Here is a 13,853-nt window from a genome sequence, read left to right on the forward strand (position 1 = left end):
TTCCCCTGCTTTATGTGCATTTCACATCTATATGCATAAATATTTCTCCACCAAGTTAGAAAGTAGCCTGAAGAGAATGAAGTTTTAGGTAGGTCATTTTTCCAGCAGTCTGATTTTTCAGGGCTTCCAGAAATGTATCTCAACTTAACTGATGTGTTCTACATGTTATACACAACTTGAGATCTGACTCCAGAGATGCAACCACCCTGCCCCAGACCAGCGGTCTGCACAAACCACAATCCCACAGGCCAACTCCAGCTCACTGCCTTTTTTTGTAAATAAAGTTTTATAGAAACATAGCTGGCTTTCACAATTGAGTGGCAAAGTTGAATAGTTGTGACAGAGACAGTGTGGCCCACAGAGCTAAAAATATTTACTGTCTGACCCTTGACGGAAAAAAATTGCCCACCCTGTGCTAGATAATGTCTCCAGCTTTCTCCCTGTAGAAGGAAGCTGCTAAGTTGTGCAGCTCTTCTTTCATTCAACCAACATTTATTGAAGGCCCAATGTGTGCCAGGCAAAGTGTAGTTTGGGAACCACCTTGGCACATGTGGTTTGGCAGATACATTAAATACCTGAACCCAGACTCCTTTCTCTACTCCTTTCTCTCCTAATGAGGACTCCATACTTCACTGGCCCCACACAGATTGTGCTTGACAACCAGAACCCAGATTCCTCCAAGGTGAGGAATGTGTTTGTCTGAGCCATGGCTCAATCATCCAGTCTGCTGGCTCATCATCCTGACTTGTTAGCCAGGTGCTAAGGTTTGGCAACAAGAGTGAGGGAACTGATCATCCATAAACAACACTCACTCCTTTCTGGTCACAGGGAATAGTCTCTGATACATTTGGAAATTGATTCCGGGTTTACTGTGTTTGTTTGCAAAGTTTCTGTTACCATGGTTAAAAATACCCTGATTGTTACTTCATTTTTTGACAATAAATTGCTAAGGGGTGAACTATATATAAATCCAGAGATTTTTGGAGAATTCCCTTATGACATTTGGAGGCTCACACTGAAGTTCAAATCATGATCCTTCCAGAGCCACCTCTGCCCTTTAGAAAATAGTGGATTAATCCTGCATGAGGGAAAAAGAATTCAGGTCTCAGCCAGGGCCAGACTGGCTGATTAGATGCCAATTCCCGAGATTTCTTTCTCTGCAGTCTCTCTTACTGGCTTCCTCTTTGACCCTCCCATTGCCTCTCTGCTACCTTTGACCTTTATTTGCTCTCCTCAATTCAGGGCAACAGAACTTCACTGGTGTCCAGGTCCTTTGTCTGCACTGCTGCCTGGCTGACATGCAAACCACAGCTAGGTAGAGCCAAGGCCGGAGCTGGAGTTCAGTCTCCTGCCCCCAGTTCAGTGCTCTTTCCCTGAACCACAAGGCCGCCTTCTGCAGGGCTCTCCACAATCTTCTCATCCACTGCTGGTTTTTCTCTGTTTCTAAAATCTAGAAAAAAGTCCAGTTTAGTAGCTAACCTTCTACTGATTTGGGTTTTTATATTTAAGGATCATAATATGCTTCCATCTCTACCTATACAGAAAGTGATAGAAAATGACTGGTTTCTGCTGATTTCTCCCTTAATCAGAAAAGAGATGGAGTTCCTGTTGTGGCTCAGCAGGTTAAGTACCCAACGTGGTCTCTGAGAGGATACGGGCATGATCCGTGGCCCTGCTCAGTGGGTTAAGGATTCGGTGTTGCCTTAAGCTGTGGTGTGGCTCAAAGACGTGGCTCAGATCTGGCTTTGCTGTGACTGTGGTATAGGCTGGCAGCTGCAGCTATGATTTGACCCCTAGCTGGGAAACTTCCATATGCTGTGAGTGCAGCCCTAAAAAGAAAATGAAAAGAAAAAAGTTGGAGAAATAAAGAATATACTTTTTAAAAAAGAAATAAAAGAGGCCAGGGATGTTTCCATCTTTGGTCTTATTCAGAAAATAATCCTGCAGAATTTCAGATTTTCTCCTAGATCTCCCTGTCACCAACCTGTGACTTGCCAATCTGCATGTTCCTGGTTGGGAAACCATGTCATCCTTGCATTTCTGAGTCCCACAAACCCCCACATGCTTGCCAGCCAAGGCCCTTTAGCCATCACCCCATGGTGGCACTTCAAACCACTCGAAAGACCATATAGAACTCGAGGGCTGAAGTCACTTAGAGTTATTGTGAGGAGTAAGAGAAACATTAGAAAACAAAGCTCAACCAAGTAAACTTGAAGTCTGAATGGGCTTTATTCAACAGTTTATGAATTGGACAGCATCCCATCTAGCAACTGGAAGGGCACTAAGTGGGATTGTGCAAAATGAAAGGTTTTTACAGGAAGAAGGATGGGTGGAGCAAGGGAGCTATTAGCAAAGGGAGAGAAAATGTTATCTTTAGGCCAGGACATCTTCTTTGAGGGCAGATGGGAACTGCATGGGTTTTATTATGTAGATTGCCTCTTCTTACTTTGGGGAATGGAGGGGGCCCTTGTGGCAGATCACCTCATGGGTGCTGACCAGAAAATTCCAGACTGGTTGGTTGAGATTACATTTTTTTTTTTCAGGGCTGCGCCTGTGGCATATGGAGGTTCCCAGGTTAGGGGTCTAATCGGAGCTGTAGCTGCTGGCCTACACCACAGCCACAGCAATGCCAGTCTGCGACCTCCACCACAGCTCATGGCAACGCTGGATCCTTAACCCACTGAACAAAGCCAGGGATCAAACCCACAACCTAGTTGGATCCGTTTCCACTGTGCCACGATGGGAACTCTGAGATTACATTTCTAGGGAAGGTCAACACTGCCATAAGTCAGGCAGTAACTCTAGGTTTGGTATCGTGGGCTTTGGCACAAGTGACACCATTCAGGGCCTATACTTTTCTCTTTAATAAAAGGCTATCCCAATTAGTGCTTAAGAGATGGGCTTGGGAATTGAGCACCTGTGGGTGTGAATGCCTACACTTGAGATGTGAGCCCCTGGGTGAGTGCTTAATCTCCCCTCACCTTAGATTTTCTCATCTGTGCTGTTAGGGTGAGATCTCTCACCCAGAAGGGTTGTAAGGATCAAATCAGGTAATGAATGTGTAAGGGGCTTGCAGAGCATTGGATCAAAATACTTTGTTTATTTAAGGATGGAAAATTTGGAGAGGGTATAATAGAGTTGTACCCTTGAAAAAATAGTGGTAAATCAAATCTCATCAAGCCAGGTTATCCCAGTGACACAATGAAAGTACTTTCCATTCCCTGGAACCATGCACAGAGCACCCAGCCAAATGAGTCATTTTTCACACCATTACCACTAAGAGGAGGGCACAGGAAGAAGACTGAAGAGCTGTTTGTTCTCACAGTGTTTGTGGGATTAGCCACAAAATAGTCATTGACCCCAGAAACATTTTCTTTTCCTACCACAAATAAACAGCATTTGATTCATGGCTCCATATAAACCATTCACCATGATTTTATGTATTATGTCTTATTCAAGCAGTAGAGAGTGCAGGATTACAATATTCAGTTCCATAAATTTTTAGTCATAATTATTATTATAATTATAATGTTAGTAATATATTAATACTATAATGTGTTAACATTAATTAGTTATAATTAACAATGTAATAAATTAATGTGAAAATATCATCTACTTTTTGGCAAGCAGAGCTTCTGTTGTGTGTTTAATATATCTGCCCACACATTAAATGAGACTAAGTGTGTAATGTCCCTACGGATGCCTAGAACAGAGCGACCACTCAGAACAGGGTTGTGGTTGTGTTTGTCCTTGTTAATGCACTAACTAGTATATTAATTCAGTGTTCATTCTTATTTTTTAATATGTGAATTACAGTCAGGTCCTCAGAGTAAGGATTTTTTTTTTTTTTTTTAGGATGAGCCATTACACCTCACATAATATTTACTTTAGAGATTCTAAAAACATCTGTTCTTACTCTTTCTTAATGAAGACTGCCAATCATATCAGGGGAGGTTATTTTATAATGTAAAAGAATAATATTTTTTAAAAACAGCATGAAACCTGAACTGCTTCCCTCTACCCTTAGGATTGCTACCCCAAATCCTAGCATGGGCACCAGGTAATTGACTTAGTAATAACCACCAGATGGTGTTTGAGAGACTTCAGAGATGAAATATCAGGCAAAGTAGTTTTTAGATCAATTTCTTCTAAACAGCAATTTGGAGTTCTAAGTCTGCCCACGCCTAGCTTACAAATCTCGAAGGTACAGATCTAGTCTATGGCCTAACCAGACTGCTAGCCAAAGCCCCCCCAAATATATTTTTAAAGTCAGGTCATTAAGTACAAACGCAAACACATTGGAATTTTAAGGGTTTTTACTGGGGTAGAGTAGTTAGAGAAAAATTTTTTAAAAACCACAAAATGTTCCCATGAATACTGGCAAAAAAAATGGCCAGTCCTGTAGATGAAATCCTCCTGGTGAGACAGTGCCACCAGGAAGGCTATGCAGGGTGGGCATCATGGATAATGAAGGCAAAACCATGATTTACAAACACTGTCCCTTCAGAGAAAATATTACAACTAATGAATGCAGCAGGGCTTTAAATTTTTTCTCCTACATGCAGATGGGAAAAGCCAATTAAAATGTTTTGGCACAAAAATACCTATTCCCTTGCTCTGCAAAAAATGCACATTATCACTGACAACTCTACCAAGTTTCCATGAAGATTCTTTTACACATTTTTGCCCTTTATTTATTCTGTCATTATCTCTGCTCACAGGGGTCAAGCAAACACCACTGCCATCTGGTCCTGGTAGAAATGTATCCGTGGACTCTACTCACTCCACAAAAAAACCAGGTAAGAAATAATATGCTAACTCCCTCACTCAGCTCTGCTCTAAAAATAGTAACTGTAAGTTACATTTGTTGCAGCCAAAAAATCAGCATTCTCACAATCCTCAAATCTTCAGAACCACCTAACTGTGTGTGGGTCTTAATAGGAAAACATACAAACATTTTGCCTTTGGGGAAGTGAAAAGTGCTTTGGCACTCAAGTTGAATATGAATAAGAACCTTTAGTGGGGCACCGATTTCGTAATTACTTCACATAATGTTCAGAAATGCTGAAGAGTCACTATGGATTTTAGTTTTCATCGTGTACAAGGTTTCTTCTTATGTAATTTATTATTATACCCTTTTTCCTGCAATGATATATGTTCCTAATTTAGGACTGTGCTCTGTATAATAGGCCAAAATTATGAAGCTGTAATATCTTTGCATTGAATAAGAGTTCTGTGCTTTTTAAATGGATGCTGTAAAACCTACTCTGATGTATTAATATCTGGGCTACTGATTTATACACTGTCATCACCACTCACTCCCCCATGTGCTCACACAAACACACACACATACTCTCTCACACACTCTTGCACGTGAACGCACACACACAGTGCAGACACACAAACACATGCACATAAGTCTTAATATCCCAGGAAATACTTAAAACCACAGGGCGTTTTCCTGGATTGTCCATTTTACTTGAAGTTTTTTTTGTTTGTTTTTTTGTCTTTTTAGGGCCGCACCTGAGGCATATGGAATTTCCCAGGCTAGGGCTCAAATCTGAGCTGCAGCTGCTGACCTACACCACAGTCACAGCAACGCAGGATCTGAACTGCGTCTGCAACCTACACCACAGCTCAGGGCAATGCTGGATCTTTAACCCACTGAGCAAGGCCAGGGATAGAACCCACATCCTCATGAATACTAGTCAGGTTCGTTACCACTGAGCCACAACGGGGAATCCAAAGATTTTTAAACCAACATATATTTTGCAAAGTAGGAGATGAATTTTGAAGCTGTAGTACAAGACCTAAAATTTGGGCTAGGAAGGGCTATTCCAGATACCTCTAGCCTTGTCAGCCTTTGTGCACATTATAAAAAGATACCTCTTCCCTCTGGCCTTTAGGCAAACCATTTAGGAAAATGTGCCTTTCTTCTAGGTTGACAGGCTTACACCATGGTTGGGTGAGTGAGCAATTGGGTGTTAAACTTTGTCCCCCACTTACAACTCTGTGGCCAGGTGCCCTCGTGTGACACACAACCCTTCTTAGTGACCTTGCTCTCCATGGGCACAGGCTTATTGCTTCTGCCATCAGGACTACTTTATTGTCATCATTTGAGAAGTTCTGAAAGTGTTTGTTTAGTTATACCTATGTAATAGAGTTGGAGGTTGGCTGGAACACCTACTAAAGGAGAAATAATATGCTTTATCAGCCCAAAGTTAAAACGGTGTAAGAATTGCATCTGAAAATCAAAGGCAATTGGAGCTAAGGAAGCTCAGAAATGCTGCTGTTGCATCTCTATGGGAAATTAAAGATGTTAAATTCTAGGAGTTCCCATCGTGGCTTAGTGGTTAATGAATCTGACTAGGAACCATGAGGTTGCGGGTTTGATCCCTGGCCTCGCTCACTGGGTTAAGGATCCAGCATTGCCATAAGCTGTGGTGTAGGCCGCAGACATGGCTCAGATCCCACGTTGCTGTGGCTCTGGTGTAGGCCAGCAGCTATAGCTCCGATTAGACCCCTAGCCTGGGAACCTCCATATGCTGCGGGAGCAACCCTAGAAAAGGAAAAAAAAAAAAAAAACGATGTTAAATTCTATACATCTATACACCTGCTCAAAAGGCAGATGCACTGATATATTTTCATCTATAATTAGAGAATATTTTTCCATACACTAATATGCTTCATTATCCCTGGGTACATTATAAACACTTGCTTAGAAGAATACCAGAAAATATTACAGGCACTTTTCTATAGAATCTCTTCTCTGTCATCCAGCTGCTACTTGTCAAACATTACATTTTTTAAAAAAACCCGTGATTTTTATAGAGTGAATCCTTATGACCATGTTATCTGTAATATAATCTCTTAGCCATGATCCCAGGCACTCGTTGCCCACCGTTGCCGCCTCGACCCACGCCCCCACGAAGAAAGCCTCTGCCACCAAATAATGTCACTGGAAAGCCAGGAAGTGCAGGTATGTCCTTCACTTACCTTCCTTCTCCCTGCCTGATTTCAGTTTTACTGCCCAACCATAAGTCCTTCTTAGCTCAAGCAATGGACAAGCCTTTGGTGTGTGTATGGCATGTGTCTATGTTGGCCCCCAAGAGCCAACAGCTTTGAGGACTCACATCTTGATTCTGGTTGGGTGGGGTGAAAGCATCCATTCATGTGCACACAGGCCAGTTTGCTTCTTAGATGCTATGCCTGGAGCTGAGACAGAAGCTGACTTAGGTTCTTCAACAAGTGGATTATTTTGGATGAGATGTTTTTTGCTGCCAACCCACCAGGGGTAATGGACAATACCATCTGCTTATCATTCTGTCTCTCTTTTTCTTTCTTTCTTTTTTTTTTTGTCTTTTGTCTTTTTATGGCCGCACCCACAGCATTGGAGTTTCCCAGGTTAGGGATCAAATTGGAGCTGCTGGCCTATACCACAGAACAGCAACATGGCATTTGAGTCATGTCTGAGACCTACACCACAGCTCACAGCAATGCAAGATCCTTAACCATCTGAGTGAGGCCAGGGATCGAACTTGTGTCCTCACGGATGCTAGTCAGGTTCGCTGACTGCTGAGCCACAACGGGAACTCCTATCATGCTGTCTCTTAAAATAAAACTCTATACATCTCCTTGTTGGCGTCCCTGTCCACCAGCCTTCCTGCTGACCCCACTATATGGTGCAAAGGAAAGACTGGGGACTGGAACACTCAGGGTGATTGAGCAGGTCCAGCCTGTGCAACCAGTCAGGAATCTGTTGTAGCAGTCAAGCTGCCCCTCACCTCTGCATTGTGGCGTGTGTGGTCTTCTTCCCATAGAATGACCACTCCCAGCCACCCAGGATACTCGTACTTCATTCTTTTCCTGAGGAAACTTCTCCAGCTCCCCCAAAGTAGTCTTAGTATTGCTTCTCTGTTCTACTTGTCCCTGATACATACCTCTGTTAGAGCAAAGGGCATGCAGTTTTATACCTGTTTGTGTTCTTGTCTTCCCTACTAGATCATGAGCTCTGTGATGACAGATGACATTTTCTCTGAATTTCCAGAGCCAAATCCAGTGCTTGGCACATAGAGAATGTTTAATAAGTAATCACTGAGAGAATATATGAATGGAATTAAGAATCAGTGAAAATTGGAATTCCTGACATAGCTCAGCAGATTAAGAGCCCGACTAATATCCATGAAGATGTGGTTCCGATCCTAGCCTTACTCAGTGCGTTGAGGATCTGGCATTGCTGTGGTTGTAGTATAGGCCAGCAGCTGCAGCTCCAATCTCGACCCCTAGCCCAGGAACTTCCAAATGCCACAGGTGCAGCCCTAAGACCAAAATAACTACATTTTTAATTAAATTAAATAGGCAGAGTGATATGTGGTCCAAATCCAGGACTTTGCAGAGATTCCCATGGAGAAGCCCCACTGTCCCATCCCCACCAGCCCCTTCATGTTCATTTAAAAAAAAAAAAAAAAAGAATCTGAAAATTGACCCAGTTCAGAGCAAAGATTCACCTCAATTCTCTTAAAGGTTTTTCTATTGGACCTGCCGGCAAAACACAGCATGTTCCCCATCTTTCCTGACTCTTCCCTCATCATCTATAGTCAGAAGCAGGATAACAGTGTTAAAGAAAGCTATGGAAGATGAAACTGATAAGGATTTATGAGAAAGGGAATGGATGTCACTTTTTTCACAGGACGAAAAGAGGGTATAGTGATAGAGAAGCTTTCATGCTACAGCACAGGGACAGTGAACCCTAGGTTGCTTTTCCCATCACCGAAGTAGGAATCAGCCTTTCATCCATGCTTCTGGTGTCTTCCTGAGTCAAGGCCCAGGGACATGGCCCCAGTGAGGAGACCAGGTTTTCCTCATTAATTGTAACCTGGAGTGTCTGTGACTTGAGTTTCTGCAGCTCTCAGATCAGACTGGATGAGTCCCACACTGAAAGTGATGCCTCAGTGTCCCCCATGGAAGACCTCCATGGGACCTCCCATGTCCCCCATGGGACCTCCCCCCATGGGACCTCCCCCCATAGAGCTCCCCTGCAGGGCTCTGTGTCTGCAGCTGCAGCTCCATGTCCCCCATGGGACCTCCCCCCATAGAGCTCCCCTGCAGGGCTCTGTGTCTGCAGCTGCAGCTCCACGACCTTGGATTCTGCCATATGAAAACTTTTTCTCTCTCATCAATAACTGTAGCTTTAGTATAACCCACTCAGCTTCAAGAATAAAGATAAACACCTCCCACTTCTGAAATTAACTTTGGTCCCCTCCCCACACCTTCCCATCTACCTCTAACTCAAAAGAAATTGTTACACTAATGTTACACTAATATATGTACATAATGGCTGATTCCCTTTGCTGTACACCTGAAGCTAACAACATTGTAAGTCACCTATACTCCAATAAAATTTATTTTTAAAAAATAAAAGAAATGGCTACACTGAGGAGCCAAACTCAATTAAGGTCAGTTGTATAGATTTGGCCCTGTGAACATCACAGAAAGTGTATAGGGAAATCAGGAAATCAACTAAATGTTCCAGGAGTTCTCTGAACACACACCCTCTCGCATAAGTGCCTCCAAGCACAGTCTTAGTCTGCCGTGAGGCATCTCCACTTGTCCCCTCTCTCCAGATCTACTGAGGCCTCTCAGCTCCACTCCCCTTGCCAGGGTGAAAAGGCCATGCCATGCTTCTCATAGTTTTTGCTCACCCTCATTGGGCCCACTCTCACCAGGAGTGTGAGTCTGCAGGGGCTGGACCAGCAGCCCATCTGAATGGTGCATCCGTGATTCCATGCTGGACCATGGTCATGGGTCAGTCCTATACCCCTTGACTCTATTGTCTGAGAATGACTCCTTTTCCCAGGAGGACTATAAAACCTATTCTGGCCTCCATTCCACTCTGCTCTGCTCTGTCCCACCTGCCTGGACCTTGGGTTGTATCCTGTTTGGGAGACCTCCAAGTGTTTTTGGAGTGGAGGAGGCATTGTTGAGTACAGCATCTCAGGATGACACTCTTCTGGCTACTAGCTCAGGATCACAGCGTTACCTTAGAAATCTTTTTCTTTTTCCCTGGCTGTCTCCCATGCCTGACAATTAATCTCACATCAGCCCGCTCCATTCCCTCGACATCTCCCATGTCAAACCCCTTCCATCCAGCCTCATTTCTTCTTAAGTAGTTCACCTCCTCAGCCCTTGCCTATGCAACCTAAGTCTCTTGACTACTCTCTCTGCCACGAGACTTGCAACCCAACCATTCACCCTCTTCTCATCTGATTCTGTTACTTCTCTGGTGACAACTTTCAATGGTGCCTTGTCACCTAAACATAATGTCCAAATCCATAGTGTGCAAGGCCCTTCATGAGCCACCCTTCCCTGATCTCCTATGCTCTGCTGTCACTGTGCCTGCCACTCTTGGCTCTCACCCCTTCAAATTCAACACACCATGTGATCTCAAGCATCCTTCACCTGGTCTTGCTCTAACCTCTGACTAGAATATAGCTCTCATGCCTGCCTGCTGATTGCTTCTCCTCTTTACTGGCGCATCCTCTGGGAAGGCATTCATACCCTCCCCCCCAAGTCAACACTCATCATCTTTCCCCAGAGTCTTGTCCTCTCTGAGACCTTATCCCATTCTTTCACAAAATCACTAAATCTTCAGTAGAACTTGGCTCATACATCTTTCCCAATCAAGGACATCAGGTATTGTTTTCTCTCTAATCCTAGCACATAGTGCCAAGCCATATGGTAAGTGCTTAACAAATATTAATTGAATAAATGAATGGGGACCTTAGCGGGGCTCTCTATAAACCTGACTCCTTTGATTCTACATTACAGGAATCATTTCATCAGGCCGAGTAACATCCCCACCCTTGAGGGCAACCCTCAGACCTACAGAAGCCCCCTTGGAGAGAATAGAGACGGACAAAAAGCAACCAACAGCTCCTGCCTCTGGAGAAGACCTTGGTTAGTATGTCAGGCACTCACTATCAGAAGCTAAGCTACAGTGTACTAAAGGATTTCAAATTAGGGAGAAAAGAGCCCCAGTTCTGGATCATATATTTAACTCAATTTTATGATTGATATGAGTTTTTAATTTAAACATTATACTTATTTACCAGAGTTCCCGCTGTAGCACAGTGGGTTAAGGATCCAGTGTTGCTGCAGTTGTGGCATAGGTTCATAGCTGAAGCTCCCTGGGAACTTCCATATGCCATGAGTAAGGCCAAAAAAAAAAAAAGGAAATTGTACTTATTTATAATATTTTATTATGAAATATGCTCCTTTCCTTTGCACACATAGAAGAAAGTACCCAAGACATTTAGGAAAGTCTTGGAGTTATAGATCAGGAGTTCCCACTGTGGCTCGGTGTGTTAAGAACCTGACATAGTGTCCATGAGGATGGAGATTCAAGCCCTGGCCTCAGTGATTGTGTTAAAGATCTGGCATTGCCACAAGCTGCATCATAGGTCGCAGATAAGACTTAGATCTGGCATTGCCATAGCTGTGGTGTATGCCTGAAGCTGAAGCTCTGATTCAGTCCCTAGCCTGGGAACTTCCATGTGCCACAGGTTCAGCCTTAAAAAGAAAAAAAAAAAAAAAGATCTATATCACCCAATGTTTCTTACTCAATTATATGTCACTACTAATTACACATAATTTGTTAATGAGTATTAGCTACTTGGTTGTAATCTTTAAATCATTATTTATTACACTGAAGAACACTTGTAGCAGGACACAACTAAAGGCGTTTTAGTGTGTATCACATTTATTATAATAATGATGGAATTCAAAGTTGCAAACAATTGACCAGGAAGCATATTAAGAATTTATGGTCTTTACTACTTTTTCTTTGTATCTTCCATGCTCAGGTAATATGACTGACTTTAGTTCAAGTCCAACAAGAGAAACTGATCCTCTTGGGAAGCCAAGATTCAAAGGTATGGATAACTAGCTCCAAATCTCAATTTTAACAAAGCTATCTTTGGTGGATGTATCAGTCAGCTGTTGGTGTGTAACAACCAACCACAAAGCTTAGTAGCATATGCTAAAAAGGATTTGTTTCTCACATGCTTCCAAGTCATCTGGAAGTCAGCTAGTCTAGGATGTGCTTGGCTGGGTGGTCCTACTTCTAGCAGCAGGTACAGCAAGGCCTCTTATAGGTTGGGCTCAGGTCTGCTCCACATCTATTCTTTTGGGAGCCAATAATGAAGGACTAACCATGACCCCAGAGAAACCATTCCCATAACAATACAAAGTGAAGATATGGGGAGTCCAAAAACACAACCACATTACAAGTTCCTTTTTTTGTTATACCTGCCAATATTCAATGGCTAAAGTCACATTACCAAGCTCAGATCAAAGATTGGGGAAGTATACTCCTTCCATGGATACTTTTGAACAGTAATCTATGATCTACTACAAAGGGGGAGAGATTACATTAGATAGAGCCCAGTATTTCCTTTTGAGATATATTTTTCTGAAATAAAAATTTGATAAATTTTAGCATATGTGTATGCCCATAAAACTGTCATAACCTAAAGATAATGAATACATGCACCACCTCCAAAGGTTTCATCATGTACCTTTGTAATCCTTCCTCCTCACTCCTCCCTCCTCACCTCTAGTCCCTAGGTAACCACAGATATCCTATGTTATAGATTAGTATGCTTTTCTAGAATTTCATATAAATGGAAAGAATACAGTATGAACTTTTTTGGTCTGATTTCTTTCACTCAGCATGTCCAGGTCACTGTGGTTTATAAGTTCTGTAATAAAAATTGTTCTTCTTTTTCAAGAGTTGTTTTGGTAACTCTGGGTCCTTTCATATTCCCATCTAAATTTTAGAATGAGTTTCTCAATATAACCTGCTTATATTTTGATTAAAATTTCATTGAATCTATAGGTCAATTGGGGAAAATTGACAGCTATACAGCGTTAAGTCTTCTTACCTACATATATGGCATTTCTCACCATTTATTTTGGTGGTCTTTATTTCTCTCACCGTAGTTTTCAGTATAAAGAAAACCATAAAAGTAGTATTTTTATTTCCATTTCCAGTTGTTCATTGCTAATATATAGAAAAACAATTGGTTTTTGTTCACTTATATTGTATTATGCAAACTTGCAAAGCTCTGTAGTTTTGCTGGGTTGTTTTTTTTTTTTTGGTGGGGGGGGGGTTGTTTTTTTGTTTTTTTGTTTTGTATACCCATTGGATTTTCTACATACAAAATCATGTCATCTGAGAGGAAAGTTTTACTTTCTCCTTTCCAACTTGGGTACCTTTTTTCTTGCATTTCTGTGCTGGCTAGACAGAACAGAAATAGTGAGGATGCACTTTTACATATTGGATACATCACACTACGCTGTAATCATTTTTGTTTAAATAGTAAATTAACTTTTACAAAGAATTAAATAATGAGAAAAATGATGTGTATATTTATATAGTTACTGTTTCCAGTGCTCTCCATTCCTTTGTGTGGAGCCCTATTTCCATCTGGCATTATTTTCCTTCTGCCTAAAGGACTTCCTTGAATCTTTATTATAGGGTGCCTGCTGATCATGAATTCTTTCAGCTTTTGTATGTCTAAAAGGTATTTTGCTTTTGTTTTTTTAAAGGACATTTTCACTAGTTACAGAATTCTAGATGATAAGGTTTTTTATTTGGGGTTTTGTTTTTTTAGTGTATAAAGAACCTTGTTCTACTGCCTTCTCACTTGAATTCTTTCCAATGAGAAATCTGCCACAATCCTTGTTTGTTGTTCTATATATAATGTGCCTTTTTTTCCCTTTCTCCTTTAAAGATCTCTAGAAATTTAATTTGGGTCTTTTTTTATATCTTCCTTAACTTTTTGACCATGTAG

General features: G+C 41.9%; 1 protein-coding gene across 25 annotated transcripts in view; it reads left to right on the plus strand.

The window, feature by feature from the left end:
- The window catches only part of ABI3BP (ABI family member 3 binding protein), a 276,498-nt gene that overhangs the window by 225,689 nt on the left and 36,956 nt on the right, over positions 1–13,853 (plus strand). For all 25 annotated transcript variants that reach the window (XM_047793435.1, XM_047793465.1, XM_047793526.1 and 22 more), the window contains 4 exons: positions 4,722–4,799; positions 6,875–6,979; positions 10,828–10,956; positions 11,862–11,930. In XM_047793435.1, coding sequence (XP_047649391.1) covers positions 4,722–4,799; positions 6,875–6,979; positions 10,828–10,956; positions 11,862–11,930 — 381 coding nt within the window. The remainder of the gene's footprint in view (positions 1–4,721; positions 4,800–6,874; positions 6,980–10,827; positions 10,957–11,861; positions 11,931–13,853) is intronic.

The sequence above is a fragment of the Phacochoerus africanus genome, chromosome 1 (genome assembly GCF_016906955.1).
Source record: "Phacochoerus africanus isolate WHEZ1 chromosome 1, ROS_Pafr_v1, whole genome shotgun sequence".
NCBI classification, from domain to species: domain Eukaryota; kingdom Metazoa; phylum Chordata; class Mammalia; order Artiodactyla; family Suidae; genus Phacochoerus; species Phacochoerus africanus.